Raw genomic sequence first — 24,635 nt, forward strand, 5'->3', positions numbered from 1 at the left:
CAGTAGCTGATGAGACTAATGTCCTGGCCAGTCCAGGTTATATCACCATACACGCTGTTATGTCCTGGTGCATCTCAGGTTGTACACCACAGGTTGTACACTGATGATGAGACTAATGTCCTGGTGCCAGTCTCACGGTTATATCACCATACAGGTTGTACACGTCAGTAGCTGATGAGACTAATGTCCTGGTGCCAGTCTCACGGTTATATCACCATACAGGTTGTACACGTCAGTAGCTGATGAGACTAATGTCCTGGTGCCAGTCTCACGGTTATATCACCATACAGGTTGTACACGTCAGTAGCTGATGAGACTAATGTCCTGGTGCCAGTCTCACGGTTATATCACCATACAGGTTGTACACGTCAGTAGCTGATGAGACTAATGTCCTGGTGCCAGTCTCACGGTTATATCGCCATACAGGTTGTACACGTCAGTAGCTGATGAGACTAATGTCCTGGTGCCAGTCTCACGGTTATATCACCATACAGGTTGTACACACCAGTAGCTGATGAGACTAATGTCCTGGTGCCAGTCTCACGGTTATATCACCATACAGGTTGTACACGTCAGTAGCTGATGAGACTAATGTCCTGGTGCCAGTCTCACGGTTATATCACCATACAGGTTGTACACGTCAGTAGCTGATGAGACTAATGTCCTGGTGCCAGTCTCACGGTTATGTCACCATACAGGTTGTACACGTCAGTAGCTGATGAGACTAATGTCCTGGTGCCAGTCTCACGGTTATATCACCATACAGGTTGTACACACCAGTAGCTGATGAGACTAATGTCCTGGTGCCAGTCTCACGGTTATGTCACCATACAGGTTGTACACGTCAGTAGCTGATGAGACTAATGTCCTGGTGCCAGTCTCACGGTTATGTCACCATACAGGTTGTACACGTCAGTAGCTGATGAGACTAATGTCCTGGTGCCAGTCTCACGGTTATATCACCATACAGGTTGTACACGTCAGTAGCTGATGAGACTAATGTCCTGGTGCCAGTCTCACGGTTATATCACCATACAGGTTGTACACACCAGTAGCTGATGAGACTAATGTCCTGGTGCCAGTCTCACGGTTATATCACCATACAGGTTGTACACGCCAGTAGCTGATGAGACTAATGTCCTGGTGCCAGTCTCACGGTTATGTCACCATACAGGTTGTACACGTCAGTAGCTGATGAGACTAATGTCCTGGTGCCAGTCTCACGGTTATATCGCCATACAGGTTGTACACGTCAGTACCAGTAGCTGATGAGACTAATGTCCTGGTGCCAGTCTCACGGTTATATCGCCATACAGGTTGTACACACCAGTAGCTGATGAGACTAATGTCCTGGTGCCAGTCTCACGGTTATATCGCCATACAGGTTGTACACACCAGTAGCTGATGAGACTAATGTCCTGGTGCCAGTCTCACGGTTATATCACCATACAGGTTGTACACGTCAGTAGCTGATGAGACTAATGTCCTGGTGCCAGTCTCACGGTTATATCACCATACAGGTTGTACACGTCAGTAGCTGATGAGACTAATGTCCTGGTGCCAGTCTCACGGTTATATCACCATACAGGTTGTACACGTCAGTAGCTGATGAGACTAATGTCCTGGTGCCAGTCTCACGGTTATATCACCATACAGGTTGTACACGTCAGTAGCTGATGAGACTAATGTCCTGGTGCCAGTCTCACGGTTATATCACCATACAGGTTGTACACGTCAGTAGCTGATGAGACTAATGTCCTGGTGCCAGTCTCACGGTTATGTCACCATACAGGTTGTACACGTCAGTACCTGATGAGACTAATGTCCTGGTGCCAGTCTCACGGTTATATCACCATACAGGTTGTACACACCCAGTAGCTGATGAGACTAATGTCCTGGTGCCAGTCTCACGGTTATATCACCATACAGGTTGTACACGTCAGTAGCTGATGAGACTAATGTCCTGGTGCCAGTCTCACGGTTATATCACCATACAGGTTGTACACGTCAGTAGCTGATGAGACTAATGTCCTGGTGCCAGTCTCACGGTTATATCACCATACAGGTTGTACACGTCAGTAGCTGATGAGACTAATGTCCTGGTGCCAGTCTCACGGTTATATCGCCATACAGGTTGTACACGTCAGTAGCTGATGAGACTAATGTCCTGGTGCCAGTCTCACGGTTATGTCACCATACAGGTTGTACACGTCCAGTAGCTGATGAGACTAATGTCCTGGTGCCAGTCTCACGGTTATATCGCCATACAGGTTGTACACGTCAGTAGCTGATGAGACTAATGTCCTGGTGCCAGTCTCACGGTTATATCACCATACAGGTTGTACACGTCAGTAGCTGATGAGACTAATGTCCTGGTGCCAGTCTCACGGTTATATCACCATACAGGTTGTACACGTCAGTAGCTGATGAGACTAATGTCCTGGTGCCAGTCTCACGGTTATATCACCATACAGGTTGTACACGTCAGTAGCTGATGAGACTAATGTCCTGGTGCCAGTCTCACGGTTATATCACCATACAGGTTGTACACGTCAGTAGCTGATGAGACTAATGTCCTGGTGCCAGTCTCACGGTTATATCACCATACAGGTTGTACACGTCAGTAGCTGATGAGACTAATGTCCTGGTGCCAGTCTCACGGTTATGTCACCATACAGGTTGTACACGTCAGTAGCTGATGAGACTAATGTCCTGGTGCCAGTCTCACGGTTATATCACCATACAGGTTGTACACGTCAGTAGCTGATGAGACTAATGTCCTGGTGCCAGTCTCACGGTTATATCACCATACAGGTTGTACACGTCAGTAGCTGATGAGACTAATGTCCTGGTGCCAGTCTCACGGTTATATCACCATACAGGTTGTACACGTCAGTAGCTGATGAGACTAATGTCCTGGTGCCAGTCTCACGGTTATATCACCATACAGGTTGTACACGTCAGTAGCTGATGAGACTAATGTCCTGGTGCCAGTCTCACGGTTATATCGCCATACAGGTTGTACACGTCAGTAGCTGATGAGACTAATGTCCTGGTGCCAGTCTCACGGTTATGTCACCATACAGGTTGTACACGTCAGTAGCTGATGAGACTAATGTCCTGGTGCCAGTCTCACGGTTATATCGCCATACAGGTTGTACACGTCAGTAGCTGATGAGACTAATGTCCTGGTGCCAGTCTCACGGTTATATCACCATACAGGTTGTACACGTCAGTAGCGATGAGACTAATGTCCTGGTGCCAGTCTCACGGTTATATCACCATACAGGTTGTACACGTCAGTAGCTGATGAGACTAATGTCCTGGTGCCAGTCTCACGGTTATATCGCCATACAGGTTGTACACGTCAGTAGCTGATGAGACTAATGTCCTGGTGCCAGTCTCACGGTTATATCACCATACAGGTTGTACACGTCAGTAGCTGATGAGACTAATGTCCTGGTGCCAGTCTCACGGTTATATCACCATACAGGTTGTACACGTCAGTAGCTGATGAGACTAATGTCCTGGTGCCAGTCTCACGGTTATATCGCCATACAGGTTGTACACACCAGTAGCTGATGAGACTAATGTCCTGGTGCCAGTCTCACGGTTATATCACCATACAGGTTGTACACGTCAGTAGCTGATGAGACTAATGTCCTGGTGCCAGTCTCACGGTTATATCACCATACAGGTTGTACACGTCAGTAGCTGATGAGACTAATGTCCTGGTGCCAGTCTCACGGTTATATCGCCATACAGGTTGTACACACCAGTAGCTGATGAGACTAATGTCCTGGTGCCAGTCTCACGGTTATATCACCATACAGGTTGTACACGTCAGTAGCTGATGAGACTAATGTCCTGGTGCCAGTCTCACGGTTATATCGCCATACAGGTTGTACACGTCAGTAGCTGATGAGACTAATGTCCTGGTGCCAGTCTCACGGTTATATCACCATACAGGTTGTACACGTCAGTAGCTGATGAGACTAATGTCCTGGTGCCAGTCTCACGGTTATATCACCATACAGGCTGTACACGTCAGTAGCTGATGAGACTAATGTCCTGGTGCCAGTCTCACGGTTATATCACCATACAGGTTGTACACGTCAGTAGCTGATGAGACTAATGTCCTGGTGCCAGTCTCACGGTTATATCGCCATACAGGTTGTACACGTCAGTAGCTGATGAGACTAATGTCCTGGTGCCAGTCTCACGGTTATATCACCATACAGGTTGTACACGTCAGTAGCTGATGAGACTAATGTCCTGGTGCCAGTCTCACGGTTATATCGCCATACAGGTTGTACACACCAGTAGCTGATGAGACTAATGTCCTGGTGCCAGTCTCACGGTTATATCACCATACAGGCTGTACACGCCAGTAGCTGATGAGACTAATGTCCTGGTGCCAGTCTCACGGTTATATCACCATAGAGGCTATACACGTCAGTAGCTGATGAGACTAATGTTCCCCCAAGACACTGAGATACCAGGTCTTTTGGTATTCATGACCCACTTGTGTTATTCCGGAACAAGCCAAGTAGCGACTTCTCTGGACGGATTTCACACTGGTGTTTGAACATCAGAACTACTTCAAACAAGAACAATCACTCTATTTCTGTTTAACACCAACAGTAATAAACATGACAGAAGCACTCGACAGCTGCTGCTTATTAAATTTTAACCTGTTTTAAACAATAATGATGGTGATTTGTTAAAAACATATTCTACGTAGTTATTACCAGCTGTTCACTGTATTTTTCCAAATGTATATTATTAAATAGGCTAAAGAATCACAAATAGGTTTTTTCTTCTTCCTGAAATAAGCAATTCAAATAAACATTTTATTTCACCTGTCCCAAAACAGATGTACAAAAATGACTGTAAAATATCTACAACTGTCTTATCTATGGTGCGAACCTGCTTACCGGCATGCCAAGGTTATATAATTTTATTACCTACGAGGGCGAAAATATCGGGTTCATATTTTACATACGATGCCCTAGGGCAAAATATCACTTTGTCATGTTGGCGTGACGTCATGAACAATGCTATGACGTCACGTTTCTTCTATGACTCGTGCCTAAATATCGGTATATCCCTTGCTCTCGCTCGGGAAATACCAACATTTAGGCACTCGTGTCGTAAACATAGTATGACATGGGCAGTCATATAATATCCTCTCTATATATACGCTCTCCGACATTTTTAGGTGATGTCATAATGGAAGCTGATCAGATGAACAGGACGTAGTCCTATTTTTAGCGGAACCTTCGTTTCAAAACTATTTGATAATGCATATGCGTCACGTTTTATGTACTTGATAGAGTGAGTGAGTGAATATGGTTTTACTCCGCTTATAGCCATATTCCAGCAATATCACGGCGGCGGAGTCCAGAAATGGGCTTCACACATTGTACCCATGTAGGGAATCGAACCCGGGCCTTCGGCGTGACGAGCCAACGCTTTAACCACAAGGCTACCCCACCGCCCCGTAATTGATATAAATTCGCAAAACGTGCTTATGACATCGCTGTTATTGGTTCTAAGAAGATATTCATTGCGTGTGGGTTTTTGCAGGGGAGTTTCACAGGCGTGCTCGGACCGACATTGCCAGCGCTGGAATGTCTCTTCAGTTCCAACCTAAAATCAATCTCGATCATTTTCTTCGTGTTTGGCATGATGAATGCCCTGGGTTCAGTGTTGGGCTGTTTCTTGTTGTCGAGGTTGGAGCTCCATCTTGTGATGTCAGCAGCGACGACAATAGCCCTTGTGTCACAGTGCGTCTTCCCCTTCCTGTACGATGTATACTCAGCCATTGTCATGTCCGCCATTACCGCCCTATGCATAGGGGTACTCTTTAACAGTAAGTACTTGGATTGACATTACATGAACACATGACAAATCAGATATACAGGGGTACTCTTTAACAGTAAGTACCTGGATTGACATTACATGAACTCATGACAAATCAGATATACAGGGATCCTAACAGTAAGTACCTGGACTCATTACATGAACTCAGTAAATCAGATATACAGGATCCTCTTTAACAGTAAGTACCTGGACTGACATTACATGAACAAATCAGATATACAGGGATCCTCTTTAACAGTAAGTACTTGGACTGACATTACATGAACTCATGACAAATCAGGTGTACAGGGATCCTCTTTAACAGTAAGTACTTGGATTGACATTACATGAACTCATGACAAATCAGATATACAGGGATCCTCTTTAACAGTAAGTACTTGGACTGACATTACATGAACTCATGACAAATCAGATATACAGGGATCCTCTTTAACAGTAAGTACTTGGACTGACATTACATGAACACATGACAAATCAGATATACAGGGATCCTCTTTAACAGTAAGTACCTGGACTGACATTACATGAACACATGACAAATCAGGTGTACAGGGATCCTCTTTAACAGTAAGTACTCGGTCTGAAATTACATGAACTCATGACAAATCAGATATACAGGGGTCCTCTTTACCAGTAAGTACTCGGTCTGAAATTACATGAACTCATGACAAATCAGATATACAGGGATCCTCTTTAACAGTAAGTACTTGGGCTGACATTACATGAACTCATGACAAATCAGATATACAGGGGTCCTCTTTAACAGTTAGTACTTGGATTGACATTACATGAACACATGACAAATCAGATATACAGGGGTCCTCTTTAACAGTAAGTACTCGGTCTGAAATTACATGAACTCATGACAAATCAGATATACAGGGATCCTCTTTAACAGTAAGTACTTGGACTGACATTACATGAACACATGACAAATCAGATATACAGGGGTCCTCTTTAACAGTAAGTACTTGGTCTGACATTACATGAACTCATGACAAATCAGATATACAGGGATCCTCTTTAACAGTAAGTACCTGGACTGACATTACCTGAACACATGACAAATCAGATATACAGGGATCCTCTTTACCAGTAAGTACTCGGACTGACATTACCTGAACTCATGACAAATCAGATATACAGGGATCCTCTTTAACAGTAAGTACTTGGATTGACATTACATGAACACATGACAAATCAGATATACAGGGATCACCAGTAAGTACCTGGATTGACATTACAACACATGATCAGGTATACAGGGGTACTCTTTAACAGTAAGTACCTGGATTGACATTACATGAACTCATGACAAATCAGATACATGTATACAGGGGTCTGACAAGCAGGGTTTTCTGACACGGATCTCCACGGGTTATATGATTATATAGACAGCAGGGAGGCATAGATATTATTTCATAACTGCAAGGCATCAATCCAACACGGACCTTTTACGATTGCTTGAACACAAAGTAAAATTACAATTCTGCAACATACAGCATTATTGGCCATGTTTTGCGTGTGATCCTTATTATGCAATATCAAACCATCACAAAAACTAAGTGTATATTTTACTCCCAGGGTTCTGTTACTTGAACATGTTTTCTATGACCTTAACAGATGTTATCTGGTGACGATCCACCTTTGTCTAAAATCATAAATTGGTGTGTGATAGGAGCGAAATATTCTTAAGCACGACGATAAACCCCATTTCACCTCACCTCATCGTTTAGTTTTACGCCACACTCACAATACCCCAGCTATATGGCGGCGGTCTGTAAATAATCAAGTCTGGACCAGACAATCCATGAGAATCAATCTATTGGTATACGATGGCATGTGTCAACCAAGTCAGCGAGCCTGACCACCCGGTCCCGTTAGTCACTTCGTACGACAAGTATGGCTTACTGAAGATCAATTCTAACCCGGATCTTTACGGGTCTAATAGCAATTGCTCTAATGTTCCCCACACGTCAGTGAATAACTGTGAATAACCAATATAAACTAATAACCTACTAAAGTCTATCATCATTCACATGCAACTGTTTACAGGTGCTTGTCATCATAACTTTAAATATCTCCCATGTGTTTGCAGGTCGTATTTTCCGAGCTGATGACCTATGGCCACAACAACCGTTCGCTGTCCATCTGGTCATCGCAGGGTTTGCTCTGGGCCCGATCGTAGCGTCCTTGGTGGCTTCACCCTTCCTGAGCGACCAGGAACTACAACCCAATATGACCTCCCTCAACACAGAAAACGCGTCGCTGTGTCCCAAGAACACCTTTCGTGTTCAATACGTATACATTATCCTGGCGTGTTCTGGAATCCCCTTGTCTGTCACCATGATGGTCCTCTTCGCCTACTTCCGCGAGAGAGCTCCCTGTTATTCCTACATATTTGAGTCGAGCGCTACGGGCGACCGCTCCACCAATCGGCGAGGATACACTCTGTTTCTTGTGTTCTTTTACCTACTGTGTATGCCAGCTGGGGAATATTCGTAACCTATGGCAACCTGCTATCGACGTACGGAGTGAACAGCAAGATGGAGATCAGCCCCAGCTACATGGCGTTGATAACAGCACTGTTCTGGGGAGCCTTTGTGACCGGGCGGATTCTCATGACAATAATCTCCATCTTCGTTCGTCAGATCTGGATTATAATAGTCTGCTATATTGGCTTGTTTTCAGCATCAATACTGCTTATTGTTCTCGGACGAGAAAGTGAGGTTTGTCTCGCAGTTGTCACGGCCTTCTTTGGATTTTTCTGTGCACCTTTCTCCGCTGTGAGCTTCTCGTGGACCAGGGAACATGTGAGGTTGACGGGATTTGTAATAGCACTAGGAAGTGTTGGGGAATACACAGGGGCCATGGTGGGCCCCTACGTGGGTGGTGTGCTTATGGGGACGTACGGTTCGGATGCCTTTCTGTACGTTGTGCTGGGTATTGTGACCTACCAGTTTTCTATATTTTGCTGCTTCTACGTCATAAGTAAATACATCCTGGAGAAAAGGGTAGATGAACGAATGCAGCTGCTTCAATTAAGTTCAAATGACTCATTGAGTGAGTGAGTTTAGTTTTACGCCGCTTTTAGCAATATTCCAGCAATATCACGACGGGGGACACCAGAAATGGGCTTCACACTTTGTACCCATGTTGGGAATCCAACCCGAGTCTTCGGCGTGACGAGCGTATGCCTTAACCACTTGGCTACCCCAATGCCCACTCAAATGACTCAAGTTCTATTTCAGATTAGTACCAGTCATTAGCCTATCATTGACGTGCCTTTGCATGTGTTTGTGACTGGTGCCACTGGCGGGGCAGGATACGTTATGCTGTTCACATATCACTGTTCGTAAAGCACATGCTCATTATACATACTTGTACTCAACTAGTAATTTGCGTCCCCGTGAGGGGTGGCGGGGTAGTCTAGTGGTTAAAGTGTTGGCTCGTCACGCCGAAGACCCGGGTTCGATTCCCCACATGGGTACAATGTGTGAAGACCATTTCTGGTGTCTTATGCCGTGATATTGCTGGAATATTGCTAAAAGCGGCGTAAAAGCATACTCACTCACTCAATTTCCTCCCCGTAAACTTATTTAGATCTAACGTGCTGGGCAAAGAGGGTATACACCAAGTATGAAAGCTTATGAAATGTTACTTAATCTCGATAACCTTGGCTATGAGACACGGGCTTCAAAAATTCGCTAACTTTCCAATCCTCAATATAGCCTTAATATTCCAGCCTTTGGTGTTTGCATTTGACATTTTTCAGGAACTATCGACCATGCTCTTTCCACTAGGATGTCAAAGAGCGCCAAGCCCTCAGATGTTTTGTTTGGTGCTTACTGCATCACTCAACAACTGACGATGGTCTAGTTGACGACAGTCTAGATGACGACAGTCTAGATGACGAGGGTCTAGTTCACGACAGTCTAGATGACGATGGTCTAGTTGACGACAGTCTAGATGACGAGGGTCTAGTTCACGACAGTCTAGATGACGACGGTCTAGTTGACGACGGTCTAGATGACAGTGGTCTAGTTGACGACAGTCTAGATGACGATGGTCTAGTTGACGACAGTCTAGATGACGATGGTCTAGTTGACGACAGTCTAGATGACGAGGGTCTAGTTGACGACAGTCTAGATGACGATGGTCTAGTTGACGACAGTCTAGATGACGACGGTCTAGTTGACGACGGTCTAGATGACAGTGGTCTAGTTGACGACAGTCTAGATGACAATGGTCTAGATGACGATGGTCTAGATGACGACAGTCTAGTTGACGACGGTCTAGATGACAGTGGTCTAGTTGACGAAGGTCTAGATGACAATGGTCTAGTTGACGAAGGTCTAGATGACAATGGTCTGGTTGACGACGGTCGAGATGACAGTGGTCTAGCTCACGACGGTCTAGATGACAATGGTCTGGTTCACGACAGTTTAGATGACAATGGTCTAGATGACGACGGTCTAGTTGACGACGGTCTAGATGACAGTGGTCTAGTTGACGACGGTCTATATGACAGTGGTCTAGTTGACGACGGTCGAGTTGACGACAGTCTAGTTGATGACAGTCTAGATGACAATGGTCTGGTTGATGATGGTCTAGATTACAATGGTCTGGTTGATGATGGTCTAGATGACAATGGTCTGGTTGATGATGGTCTAGATGACAATGGTCTGGTTGATGATGGTCTAGATGACAATGGTCTGGTTGATGATGGACTAGATGACAATGGTCTAGTTGATGATGGTCTAGATGACAATGGTCTGGTTGACGATGGTCTAGATGACAATGGTCTAGTTGACGGTCTAGATGACAATGGTCTGGTTGATGATGGTCTAGATGACAATGGTCTGGTTGACGGTCTAGATGACAATGGTCTAGTTGACGACTGTCTAGATGACGTCGGTCTAGTCGTACAGCTGTAATACTGCTGAAACAAATATCTGCTCATGCTATAGTCACAATTGTACAATCGACTGCTTATTTCTTATCAATGTGGAAAGAGTTGGACTACTAGACCCATTTACACCTTGCCCACCATGAAGGTTTGCTAAGTTTCTAAACTTAGGTACGAGGTAGATTAACATTTAGTCACTGATATGAACATCTGTCATATATTAGAGATAAAAACTGTTCCTAAATTATATTCATAAAGTATAATAAAAATCAGACCAGAAAAAAAATGTCTAAACTTTTATAAAGTAGTAAAGCTGCCACACGCTTTAATATAATCAAGAATGACACTCTGAACTTCATGGCGAACAATCTTCCCTGGGCACAAGAGTCCAGCCAATGCAATGTCAATATAGAGAGCTGTAAGAGATTCCACCATCGCCGTACGTTGATTACATATGTTTGGCAATGCAGTAAATGATGCACCACATTATCCAGCTGATTACACACTGAACAATTCACAGAAATATCTTTATTAATAATACTAAGATATACACCAAGACCACAATGACCAAGACGAAGTCTAGTTAAAAGAACTCCTCCTTCCCGATTGTTTCGAGATGCATGTGATTTCGACAGAAAAGGTTCAATGCCATACAGAAGGCGTCCTTTTAAGGATGATGCCCATCTCTGTTGCTATTTTGTTAGCTGGAGAAGGTAATATAGTCTCATCCTGTTCTGATACATCAACATCTAAAGCAGCTATTACCAATTTATCAGCTTTTTCATTTCCAAGAAGTCCAACATGAACAGGTATCCATGAGAATTCAACATCTAAAAGATCATCAGTTAAATCATTAAAAAGGACGAGTAAAATGGTGATTAAGTCCTGCCTCGCTGAGGGAAAAAACCTGCCCGAATTGCTTGTAAATCGCTGAAAATGACCCCTACAGGTCTTAAAAAATTAATACAACGTAATGCTTCAATGATTGCTGCATGTGCAGCAGAAAATACTGACAAGTGATCGGAAATGTCTCTGTTTTCATTAGCAATGAAGATACCGGCACCAACACGACCGGACACTGGGCACTCAGACTCATCAGTATGAATCTGCATAGCATTGATCCACTGTAAACTTCGCATGTTTCTCGGCTATGGCTTCAACGCGAGATGCTGCCTCAGATTTATTTACCTGTTCCAGTATGTCAAAATAAACCTATGGAAGTTCCAAGAACCATGCTGGCTTCTTAAGCGCAACATAAATATCATCTATGGCAATATCACGTGCAGCATGATGGAAGCAGTTCTCTGAGAACGCATTCTCTAAGGCCCCATACCTTTCCAAGGTTCTAGAAAATATTCAACGCATTCTTCCAACACATTTGACGCATTTTTTAACTCCAAAAGATTACAATTTTAACATATGTATAACTCTAACCAGTTCACGTCTGAGATTTAAAGGCATTTCACCCGGTTCATCTTGTAAAGTCTGAGCAGAGGTTGTTCTGAACGCTCCAAGACATATTCGAAGGGCTTATTACTGGACAACATCTAGTCTTGCTTTTTGTGTGGCACAGCCGAAATCAAGTTGGGGTCTAATGAGGGCACGATATAACAGTAATAAACACTTCCTGTCTGCACCCCATTTGGTACTGGAAATACTTCTCAGAAGGTTCAGGACTTTATTGCACTTCGGAATCAGATAGTCTATGTGAGGTTTCGAGATAAGCCTCTTATCAAACCATAGTCCCCAAAATTTGACTTTATCCATGTGTGGATCTCTGTCTGATCTCCTGGAGAAACATGCATCTGCTGTTTCCAAGACAGTGCGTTGTAGGCCAAGCAATGCTTGGTATTGTGACGAAATACGAACTGCTAAACAATCTCGACGAATTGCGGAACGAAGATGGCGCAAATCAAGGCTTGATGTTCATAGAGAACTCTGCAAGCTGGAGCGCAACATTGTCAAGAATATTATTCGTTCTGCTAAGAAAATGTTTCACGATGAAACTATCTTGTCTGATCTATGCAACCCCAAGCCTCTGTGGTCTCACATGTTGGGACGAGAGAAAGACTATACACTTCCTGATGCTGAAAGGGATGCCGCATTGGCTGATGAGTTCAACATTTGTTTTTAACAGACAGGGTATCATCTGTCGTGAGAAGCTTTACACCGACTACTGACACTCAATTAACCAACGAGCAAGTCCCTGTATGTCCTGAGTTCAGTGAATTTCAACCTTTGACAGATGAACAGGTCCTACATTTGATCAATGACTCTAAGCCCACCACATGTGAACTGGACCCTTTTCCTTGTAGTGGATGTCTTCCTACCATAACCGGGATCATCAACACCAGTCTGGCAAGCGGGTCTGTACCACAGTCTTTTAAGAAAGCATCTGTCACATCCAACTTGGACAAACACATAATGAAACACTATCGACCTGTTTCTAATAATCTTTTTTTGGTCAAAGATACTCGAAAAGGCAGTGAACAAGCAAATTTTGCATCACTTAGAAGAACACAATATCATGGCCAAGTTCCAGTCCGCATATAGGAAAGCCCATAGAACTGAGACTGCTCTCCTCAGAGCACTTAATGACCTCCAACAGGCTGTGGATGCTGGACAAGTTGCTGTGTTAGTTCTCCTGGACCTCTCGTGAGCTTTCGATACGGTTGACCATGGTAAGCTGATGCAAAGGCTGCAGATTGACTATGGAATCAGTGTCAAGGTTTTGTCATGGTTTCTTTCCTGTGTATCAGGGCGGCAATAAACGTGTGTGATCAAGAACTCACACTCCTCTATAGTCTCTGGGGACTACGGTGTCCCTCAAGGTTCTGTTTTGGGACCTCTGTTATTACCATGTACACCAAGTAGTTGGAGGAGGTAATCCAGAGCCACAATGCCCTACAGCATCTATATGCAGATGACACTCAGATGACCGATAGCTTCAAGTTGAACACCAACTCTCCACTGATGAACATGGAGAACTGCTGTGCATCTGTCAAGGCTTGGATGAACACCAATCTCCTCAAACTAAATGAGGGCAAGACAGAGGTGATGTTAGTCGGCCCAGCCTCCCGCCATTGGCAGTATCCGCCACCTTCTGACTGAGGATTCTACAGCAGCACTTTTTCGATCTCTGATACTTTCCCACATTGATTACTGTAACAGCCGCCTGCTCCATATCTCACAGCAACTCATTAATCGACTCCAGAGAATTCAGAATACTGCAGCACGCATTGTCACAAAAAACCCTAAATTTGCAGTATTACTCCTGTCCCGAAACGCCTACACTGGTTACCAATCCGAGCGAGAGTTGACTTCAAGATACTGACTCTAACATACCAGTGTTCACAGAACAGCTCCAGTGTACTTCCAGGAACTCCTCAGGCGGTACATCCCCGGTAGACCACTTCGCTCCAGTCACAGAGACCTTCTGCATGTTTCTCGTTGGCAGCTGAAATCATATGGTTTCCGTTCTTTCCAGGTGGCAGCGGTCAAGAAACGGAACGAATTGCCCAACCATCTGCGAACATCTCCAACTCTGACTCTATTTAGATCTCACCTCAAAACTCACCTTTTCTCAGTATCATATGACTGCAACTAGGACTCTCTGTATAGGCTATGAGCATGCCTTCGGCGTGGAATTTGGAATTTACTTATACTTATTATGTTTTACTGATTAAAGATAGTATGCAGCAGAGAGGGTTCGGGTGATCCTGGCACAGTCAGGCTGGTAAGGCTCATCATCAACTCAGGGCCCTTGCCCCATCTACACGCAGCCCAGACAGCGAATGGAACTTCTCCCAGGAAACGCTGCCTAGTCGAACCCACCAAGAACTTTCCATTATTATTATTATTATTATTATTATTATCCACAGACCTGAACTCACTCACTCCCTTGGTCATAGTGCCACGGCAGGTGGGATGTGGGTGGTATTGTTTGAGGGGGAGTGGGACCCAAAGTAGAGTATATGAGCAACGCATTAACGGCTGTTATGACTATAATCATTATGAATGAATGAATGAATGAATGAATGAATGAGATTATATGTACGATATATATGTACCCCTTGTGTTCAGATATGTTGATGTAATGACAGGATCATGTGCTTCGTGAAATGGATATAAAAACATCAAACAACCAATCATTTTGCTCTGAAAGAAAAAGAAAATAAAACTCACACAAAAATATGATGCTCGTTCAATAATTCAAAAGCAATGCATATATTTGGTTTCGTGTTTCTACTAGACGACATATGGTTAGATTGGCTCTTACTTGCCCAATATTGCAACAGGGAGAGACGGTGGGGTAGCCTAATGGTTGAAGCGCCCGCTCATCACGCTGAAGACCCGGGTTCGATTCACCACATGGGTACAATGTGTGATACCCATTTCTGGTGTCCCCCGTCGTGATATTGCTGGGATATTGCTAAAAGCGGCGTAAAACCATACTCAATTGAACACGGCTTTTTCTAATGTTGACATGACTGGGACACTCCAATCGTACTTGATAGTGGGCAGGTCCAAGATCAGTAAGAATCGAGAACACCCTTAAACATAGTGCGAAATAATGCTTAATGATTCAAAATATGTTTCTCATGAGTAATTGGTATGAACATTGAAGCACTCTTTGACTAAAGCCAGTAATATACTCATGGAAACAAATAAGGGAACGCATGAAAGTACAAGTGTTCCTTTATTCTTTTGAAGGTTTCTTCACAAGGTATGTGTTGCCCTGTGAGTGAAATTCTGGAAATAAATATACGCTTATACTTTCAGGCGTTCCCTTATTTGTTTTTATGAGGCTAAAAACAAACTACGTACATCATCGTCCTAGTTATCTCTCATACATGTTTCAATTATGTTGGAACTGATCATGTAATTGGCTATTTGCAGCGCGGCTATTATCTATTAACACTTATATGAGTTCACAGCCAAAGATTAACTAGTGAGTAAGTGAGTTTAGTTTTTACGCAGCACTCAGCAATATTCCAGCTATACGGCGGCGGTCTGTAAATAATCGAGTCTGGACCAGACAATCTAGTGATCAACAGCATGAACATCGATTTGCGCAATTGGCAACAAATGACAAGTGTCAACCAAGTCAGCGAGCCTGACCACCCGATCCCGTTGGTCGCCTCTCACGACAAGCATGGGTTACTGAAGATCAATTCTAACCTGGATCTTCACGGGTCCAAAGATTAACTAACCTATTTCCTGTTAATAAAGATATTTCTGACAAAACGGAAATTCATTTATTTATGGGTACGCTGAATTGTAAGTAATCTGATATAACCGACAATATATAAGTATCGTAAATGTCCAACAGCTGGCATATTAGTAAAGAAATCAGACCCCACAGAAGATATCTTTTATCAGCACAGTCCATTAGCCTACCTTTGCTGGCACAACTGCTTTCAAGCCCTCGAAAGCACTCGAGAACAAGCTGAACGTGGCCGAAATAAGATAACCTTAGTCCGGTTGTATCCCAAAACTTCCACATCCCAAAACTTCCACATACCAAAACTACCACACATTGTTGAAAAAACAACTCCTCATCAGCCCTTTTTAGGTAATAGGATAGCCCAGGAAGTGCACTGAACTGAAACAACAGATAATGATACATCACCTGACTTCGAGTAGAGGTTTTAGTACAGAAGAGAGTAGTTCGTTAATAAATCTGAAATATACATAATATAAATTCGGCATATTTCATGTGGGCAAAAAACGTAAAAAGAAATCTACCTTGGAATGTTGTTGATTACGTTCATAGTATTCTGAATATACTAAACATAAATTATGCGAGCCTAACGTATATTGAATGTACATGTATATTAAAAAATGTAGTTTTACAAAATAACATGGCTAATGAGTTTTGAAATTTTATATTTAGTGCTTAAAAGAGACCAACAAGCCAAATAATTCCTTTCAATTCTGATCTGCAACTATAAAGTAATATGTAGCAAAAAAATCAAACTGAGAATGTGAATTGTATTATGCTTACTTGAAGCTGTACTACCAAACATACTTGCACTACCAAATACAGGCATAAACACATTTAATATTTAAATAAGGAAATTGATAAATGTTATGGTATGGGCACTGGCATTGATGGTTATAGTAGTGAAACAATAATGGTAGTGACATTTTTAATAGTAGCCAGTTTTATATGTTTACTTTAAAAGATGATTTAATGAAATTTGTCAGGCAGGTATTTCAGAATGTTTAAAGAATATGTAATAGGCAAAAGACTGCATGTTACGGCAGTGACACTGTAGCAGTATATAATGTCACCACCGTAACGGTCCTATCACAGCCGTGTTCTTCTACGCTAGACTGTCAAATGTGAAATCTTGGACAATATAGGACATAAATTCTATATAAATGTTCTACATAGACTGTTATATGTAACTGGAAGAGATAGTATTTTGTTAATAACCCTGCCTTAATAACATATATAATCTATCACTAAGGGATTGTTTGTATTCATTACTGATTAATGGATTAAACCATTACAGACTGAGGTAATCAGTATGCTAAAGTGTGTGCAGTCAACCAGAAATGTTGTTGTTATAAGCTGTGGAAGTTTTGGGATGTGGAAGTTTTGGGATGTGGAAGTTTTGGGGGGATACCCTTTAGTCTGGTCCTACATCCCCATCAATAGTGATCTATGAAAACACCCACCCTGCGGCAGCCCTTGACCGTGGAGGAACAGTGCAGTATCTCAATTCTTGCATCAGCTATACTTTGATTCTGTATCGTTGATGGATATTTTGTCGTCGTCAATTTCTGCTTCCTGTTGAAGAACATGCTACCAGTTCCATCCGATAGTGTCTATTTGTCTCAGTTGCAGCTTTGAGCATGTCAGTTCATTAAGAATACTGTGGATGAAATGGTGTACAATATGTCTATTGTTATTCCATGCCTGTCGACATGTTTGGAGTTATTCTGAGCCATGATACACTTACCTCCTTAATGACAACTGAGTTTGTTTTGTTTTTTAAAAAATGTTTGTTCTATTTTTTAAAATTGAACTCCAGTCATGTTTAAATAGATATTGTAGATTTCAATTCATGCAGAAGTTAAAACATCATTGAGATACAATAGGTGGCAGATCGACCAGAATTTAAGAAATAGTCGATTCTTGAACTTATCATATCAGAATATTTTGTCAGTTCATAATATGTTTAAGCTTCTGTTGTAAAAACTGAAAGGTTGTCATCTGTTTAGAAACAGTTTATGGTTAGAGACGATACTTTTGAAATGGATGAGAATCACGTTGATTGGATCATTATTTGAATGGCCGAATCCGAACAAAATTTAGTGAACTTTAACTTTACATCCAGATTATTGTTAAGCCGGTTTTCAAGATTTTGCCAGATAGGAGTAACCTTGCTACAATCATAAAATGGGTGTGTTGTGCACTCTAAAGAACCAGAACAAAAGCTGTACAAGTCATGATCAATGTTCTGCATCTTAAAAAGTCTGTTATCTGTTGGTAAAAGGTGGTGCAGGAGTTTGTATTGAAACCATTGCAGATTGGTGTCTTTGGAACAACGGAACGGGATATGGTTATATTGTTGGTTAGGTGTTGGTGTTACTGGCAGAGCATGTTCACAAAGCCATGTGGCACGTGGCGTGACGTGGCGTGGCGTCACTTAATCATCCCTTGATGATGAACATGTTACTACAGAGCCATCACTACATATTAACCACACTGACAGTGAGGAGTGAGTGAGTTTAGTTTTACGTCGCTTTCAGCAATATTCCAGCAATATCACGGCGGGGGACACCAGAAATGGGTGTTGATGCAAGAACTACAAATACGAAAAACTCGCACCATTTAACAAAGTTTATTCACTGGAGCATATTCGTCATGTTCATTTATTCACGTTGTGGCATTTGGTTGTACTGGTGACAATTTGGCAATATAACCTTGACGACATTGAAGTCCACATGTCAAGGGACGGTTAGAAACTGTCGGCACAATACTACACAAATCCATGAATTGGTAACATTAAAGCTGGTCTTCAGAAACTAAAAAAGAAACAAAAAATAGCTTACTAAATATGCTTTGACAAACAATACCATAAAACAGTTTCTGAAACAAGTTACTTACAGCAGCATAACTTTAAGGCATAATTACTGCTGTGTTAGTAGTTACATTGGCTGAATAATAATTCAAATGAAACATGAATTGAGAATAGAATTATTTCTGCAATGAAATGCAAACATTACTTTAGAATTCAAATTCCTATTCAATAACCATAAGCATGATAAAATACTATACTCAAAATAAGTCATTACTCAAACACCTTCAGAATTGACAGATAACCTCAAATACATGAAATAAACTTACATTTGTGTTCCAACACTCTTGTCATTCACACCAGAGACCATCTCTGTTAACACATCTGTACACCTTGAGGCCTTCCACTGTTATGCCATGTGGCTGGATTGCATGAACTGCACATGCTTTGGGTCACATGACCACACACTGCCTTGGCTCCCCTCTAGACTTACTGCTAGGCTCTTATTAAATACTGATTACATGGAAAGACCACTGAAATTACTTCTTGCTTTTTGGTAACTTGTTAGAATATAATTGAAATATAATTTAAATGACAGAAAACTACCTTTGGAAAAGAAAATTATAAAAACAATTTGCAATTAGCATTGAAAACAAAATCTGCATTCACAATGGGCTTTACACATTGTACCCATGTGGGGAATCGAACCCAGGTTTTCGGCGTGACGAACCAACGCTTTAACCACTAGGCTACCCCACCGCCCCTGACAGTGAGGAAGGAATTCAAGGAATGGCAGCGCTCTCTGACTGGTTTCCCTGTCAAACCCGAACTGATTAGCTATGGATAATATGTATCGACTGTTGTGTGCGTGCAAGAAGTTCGCGTAAATGTGCAACATCTGGCGTATTAGTTAAACACCGTATCCCACACAAGACTAAACCGCATGCATAATGTTTAACAGCACAATAAATTAGCGTACACTTACTTAAACAAGCCCATATACACTTAACAAGCTGAAGGTGAACTGAGGCAACCGTGATCTGGTCCTACATCACCATCACTAGTAGTTGATGCTCTTCACTGGAAAACTACATCCGTCGCTACTGCAGCCTTGTCCGTAGAGGAACAGAGCAGTGAGTATCTCAATTCATGCATCTTTTGAATTTACAAAAACGTAACAGAAATCAAATTCTCCATCATTAATGGATATTTTACCATCTGCTTCCTGCTGCGGAATATGACACAAGCTCCAGCTTAAACCGGCTATTTGCCTCAGTTGCTTAAATAGCTGCGAGTATGTGCTGTTCATAGACAATACCGGGAAGAAATGGTGTATCTACTGTTATATGTTCAGTGTTACTCCAAGCTATGATACCCCTTCCTCATTGGCACGAGCGGTGAAGAATTAGAATTGATCTTTAGTAATCAATGCTTGTGGTAAGAGGCGACTAACGGGATCCGGGGGGGCAGACTCGCTGACTTGGTTGACCACATGTCATCGTATCCCAGTTGTGTAGATTGATGCTCATGTTGTTGATCACTGGATTGTCTGGTCTAGACTCGATGATTTACAGACCGCCGCCATATGACTGGAATATTGCTGAGTGCGGCGTGAAGCTAAATCTCACTCACTCAAGCTCTACACATTGACACAATTATACCGACCTACTTGTGTTTACGCGTTGCTGGTGTTGCCAGCAGAGCATGCTGACTGAGTTAGTGAACACCTGGTGTCATCATTGATTTACAGTGATCACTGTGTTGTCCGTTGAGTACCATCGTAACTGTTTAGATATATTTTCTCATGTTGGAGTTTCAAGATATAATTAGTAGCGTAATTCTATATTACAGGGACAGATACACAGAGTGTTAATCTGACGTTGGTCTGCTCATTTTGAGAGGTTTCAAGTCAATACAAAGCAAAGATAAATCAAAGACTAAATAGGAAGCTCAGCAACATACAATTGTCTATATATTTCCCATTTGATGATGACGCATGTTACTACTGAGCCGTCACTACATATCCAATACACTGACAGTGATACTGCCAAGCTCAGTGTTCCTAGGAATGCCGATCAAGGTCACAACAATGTTGCTGGGTGGAAGTGGTCAGTGTTTGCAAGGTCGCCAACAGCACGTAAACAGCACTTTGTGGTTTGTTTTTCAGGAACTACCCCTGAAATCTTTCTGAAGTGTTTCGCCGAGTTCATTATTGAATCTCATACAAATTATCTCCTGTCACTGCCATGTTCTAGTTCGACGATGTTTGGAGAACACTTTAAAGTTAGAAAGGCATTTGTTTCCACAACAACAGAGCACCTCCTGCAACAGATGAAAAAGATGTTCCTTCAAATGCAACAGATTCCACATCGCATTAATTCACCAATACCCGTGGTTTATGTTTTTTCTGGAACCGGGTCTGCATGGACTGGGATGTGCAAGCATTTGATTGAAAATAACCACACCTTCAAAGCTGCCATAGAAGACATTGCTGTCTCTTTGAGGAGGTATGTTCCTTGGTCTCTGACAAAGAGATTTGCAGAGAGTTATGACGTTGGGGATTTGATCTTTGATCCTGTTTCCATATTTGCATGCGAGGTGGCACTGGCGCGGCTCTGGCAAGAGCTGGGAGTAGAACCGTCTGCAGTCGTAGGTCAGTCTCTTGGAGAGGTGGCAGCTGCTCATATAGCTGGGATACTTCCTCTTGACGAGGCAGTGAAGGTTGTCTTTCACCGGTCCAAGATACTGTCCCAAACTGAAGAAGGAAAGATGATACTGGTGCGTAACCTGGAAACAACGAAAGTGGAGGCAATGTGTTCAAAGTATAAGGGTAAATTGAATGTAAGTTTGTTCCACAGTCCAGTATCGTGTTCGGTCTCTGGAGATAGGAAGGCTGTTGATGCACTTGCAAATGAAATATCTCTGCATCAATCAGAAATTAAGATAATTGCTCTTGACCGTTCCCGCGCTTACCACAGTCATCATATGGAGGTAGGCCAGCAGCAACTCGTTCAAGAACTGAACCATCTGAAAACAGAAGACCCTTCAGTCAGGATGATTTCTACACTGTCACCAGATTATACCTCACAGGACATCAGGTCAACCAAATACTGGGGTCAACACTTACGACAACCTGTTCAGTATTGTGAAGCGATACGAACAGCTGTGAGCAAACAAAATGCTATCTTACTTGAGATAGCACCGAGGCCAATACTGAGGGCCCATTTGAAAGACATTTTCTTTGATCGGCCTTCAGTCCCTCTGTGTCTGTCGTCTATGTCTTACCCAGGGACGAACGAAGACTTGCTTGAGTCCGCCGCAGTTCTGTATGAGCACAATATAAACATAAAGTGGGAGGCTCTGATTATGGAAAACACGTCATCGCCTGAATGACGGAAACAAATGGATGATGGTCTAATATGTTAATATTACACAGAAGATGATGAACGTCATATGCCAGTTTCTTCGTATGAAAAGCAGGAGTTTCGGCAAGATTTGAGGAAATAAACATCTGAATTCTTTTTGTTCAAAGAACGTGATTCGAATGTTTTATATGTGGGTTTACTTCACCCACATCTTTGACTGACTGATTAGGGGTGACTATTGAGGGGGAAACAACTATAGCGATACCGATAGTCTATTGCGACCAACTATTGCAATAGTTTTAGTTTTCTCTCTTGAATTGTCTCATTTGAAGTCATTTCCCAAATAAAAACAACTTGAAGTAGTTTCAGTCTCTTTTAATAACTCACAAGAAACTTGAAACACAAATCAAGTAAACACTTAAAACATAAACTCAAAGAAGCTGCAAATCTGCACCAATAAAAAACAACAAAACAACATAACTATTGAAAATAAATAACCATCCCAATACCCATTTGGATTGAACATTTTTATTGAAAACTGAAAGTATCTAGGAATTGCACATCTGATACGGTAACTTATGTACATTGTAAGTCCTCAGAACACAACAATGAGATATCACAATAATAAAGTGTCCAGATCAAAGTCAAAGAATATTTTCAAAAGTTACAGATACCAAAGCTTAACCATGTTTCAACATATATTGTCAAACTATGACTATGAATTAAGCAAAGAAAGAACGTTGAATACTCCAGAAAGTGTCTGAATAAACATAGTAACTTTATACCCAAAGTGAAGGAATCTGGTACTTCCTGCATTTATCAACTTTGTCAAACTATGACTATGAATTAAGCAAAGAAAGAACGTTGAATACTTCGGAAAGTGTCTGAATAAACATAGTAACTTTATACCCAAAGTGAAGGAATCTGGTACTTCCTGCATTTATCAACGGAAGTCAATTACTAAGCTAAACAGCCGCACTCGCCCTGGACAAGTATCTGCTGGATGTAGGGGACGCTTATGAGTATGTCCAAGAGCGTTCGTTGTGGTACTCTCAGATGGTAGTTCAAGAGACGGAAGACAAAAGTCAGCAGTATAGTTGAAGACAGCAGCAGCCATGTTTATTACGGTTGGAGAATAATAGTAGAAATGGTACATAAGATGGAAATCACGTGACAGAACGCACATCGGGACCGAGTGGCCAATGTTCCCGATGTGGAGACCCGCTCTGTCACTTACACAGATTCAGAAGTCGGACGGCGATTCTTCATCGTCGACGTAGTCGTTGGTGAGGCGAAGGCCTTGGCCGACGCCCCGACTAGCCGCCCAGTCCGACCGCTTCGGTGGATGATCTGGGCCCGTTTCCTCGCCTCGTCTCTGACTGGTCTCCCTGCTTGGTCTCCCTGACTGACCATGTGAGTCCGGTTTTATGCATAGGGACATTACGCCACGTTGTGCAAGGTCACTGACCTGTGCACATGTACATACGTAAGATCTGCCGACGTAGGGAGATGTTAATTGACATTTACTGATGGCATTGAGAATTAAGGGTCCTGCCCTGAGGGGGGTTTAAGATAAAAGGGCTACACCGAATGATTGCTGAATACATTAAACAGACAAAGTGGATAGAATTTCGGTGCACTTTGGATATATATGTAAACAATTATGTTGTTTGAATATATGAAGTTTTACAGAAACGTATTGAAATGGTTTACTTTATGACAAGTAGTTGTTCTGTCATATAAATGTTAAGAATATGTCTACTATGTATACCACCAATATGGAGTACATATCACACAACGCTTCAGGGCGTGTGTTGGTAGTTAGTGCACGTGTGATATCAGCAACGTGGAAAATTTGGTATGTATCATGTAGTTGAAATCATTGTGCATATACTTCGTAGATTGTTTGGGGTCGGTGGGGTAGCCTAGTAATTAGTGGGGTTTCGTAATTAGACTGTTGGCTGGAAACTATAATCGCTCTGGATCAGTGGCCCTTTAAAGCGTTCGCTAGTCACGCCGAAGACCCAGGTTCGATTTCCCACATGGGTACAATGTGTGAAGCCCATTCCTGGTGTCCCCGCCGTGATGTTGCTGGAACATTGCTAAACGCGGCGTAAAACCCAACTCACTCACTCAGCCACTCACGCACTCACTCACCCACTCGTAGATTGTCTGCCAAGTCCAAGTTGGAAGCGCAAAACCTGGTGTGTACATGTATGTTAAACAGATCAAATAGGACCAAATTTGGAGTATGAAGATTATACATTCAAATGTACGGTAATGTGTTCTGAGGTGAATAAACGGAGAATGCAATAAACTATCTACATTATTTTTCTGACGACTGGGGAGTGAAACAGCTGGATTTGTGATACAGCCGGACCAAGGAGAGGAAGACTGAGGCAGCTTGTCCATGTGATAGGGTTACGGGTTGACTCCCAGGTT

The 24,635-nt window shown here is 42.5% G+C and overlaps 3 protein-coding genes across 4 annotated transcripts in view; all 3 read left to right on the forward strand.

Moving 5' to 3' along the window:
- The window catches only part of LOC124277651 (major facilitator superfamily domain-containing protein 4A-like), a 30,329-nt gene extending 20,699 nt beyond the window's left edge, over positions 1-9,630 (forward strand). For both annotated transcript variants that reach the window (XM_046713378.1, XM_046713377.1), the window contains exons 3-4: positions 5,590-5,875; positions 7,985-9,630. In XM_046713378.1, the coding sequence (XP_046569334.1) occupies positions 5,590-5,875; positions 7,985-8,391 (693 nt within the window). In that variant the 3' untranslated portion in view covers positions 8,392-9,630. The remainder of the gene's footprint in view (positions 1-5,589; positions 5,876-7,984) is intronic.
- Positions 8,433-13,264, forward strand: LOC124277672 (glutamine-rich protein 2-like). Its single transcript, XM_046713404.1, has 4 exons — positions 8,433-8,900; positions 9,690-9,759; positions 9,835-10,655; positions 10,698-13,264. The coding sequence occupies exons 1-4, from the start codon at positions 8,433-8,435 to the stop codon at positions 10,821-10,823; spliced, it is 1,485 nt and encodes a 494-aa protein (XP_046569360.1). The 3' UTR covers positions 10,824-13,264.
- Positions 13,265-19,558: 6,294 nt separating this feature from the next.
- Positions 19,559-22,424, forward strand: LOC124277631 (narbonolide/10-deoxymethynolide synthase PikA2, modules 3 and 4-like). Its single transcript, XM_046713352.1, has 2 exons — positions 19,559-19,961; positions 20,680-22,424. The coding sequence occupies exon 2, from the start codon at positions 20,815-20,817 to the stop codon at positions 22,219-22,221; it is 1,407 nt and encodes a 468-aa protein (XP_046569308.1). The 5' UTR covers positions 19,559-19,961; positions 20,680-20,814; the 3' UTR covers positions 22,222-22,424.
- Positions 22,425-24,635: the final 2,211 nt, after the last annotated feature.

Source organism: Haliotis rubra, unplaced genomic scaffold (genome assembly GCF_003918875.1).
Source record: "Haliotis rubra isolate DU_JTF1 unplaced genomic scaffold, ASM391887v1 Scf225, whole genome shotgun sequence".
NCBI lineage: Eukaryota > Metazoa > Mollusca > Gastropoda > Lepetellida > Haliotidae > Haliotis > Haliotis rubra.

What these genes read in the sequence shown, in the direction of transcription:
- LOC124277672 (XM_046713404.1), top strand. Translation starts at nt 8,433, where the DNA reads ATGGAGATCAGCCCCAGCTACATGGCGTTGATAACAGCACTGTTCTGG. An exon ending in TCACTCAACAACTGACGATG is followed by an intron (nt 9,760 to 9,834) that starts GTCTAGTTGACG and finishes TAGATGACGATG; the next exon opens with GTCTAGTTGACGACAGTCTA. An exon ending in TTGATGATGGTCTAGATGAC is followed by an intron (nt 10,656 to 10,697) that starts AATGGTCTGGTT and finishes AATGGTCTAGTT; the next exon opens with GACGGTCTAGATGACAATGG.
- LOC124277631 (XM_046713352.1), top strand. Translation starts at nt 20,815, where the DNA reads ATGATGACGCATGTTACTACTGAGCCGTCACTACATATCCAATACACT.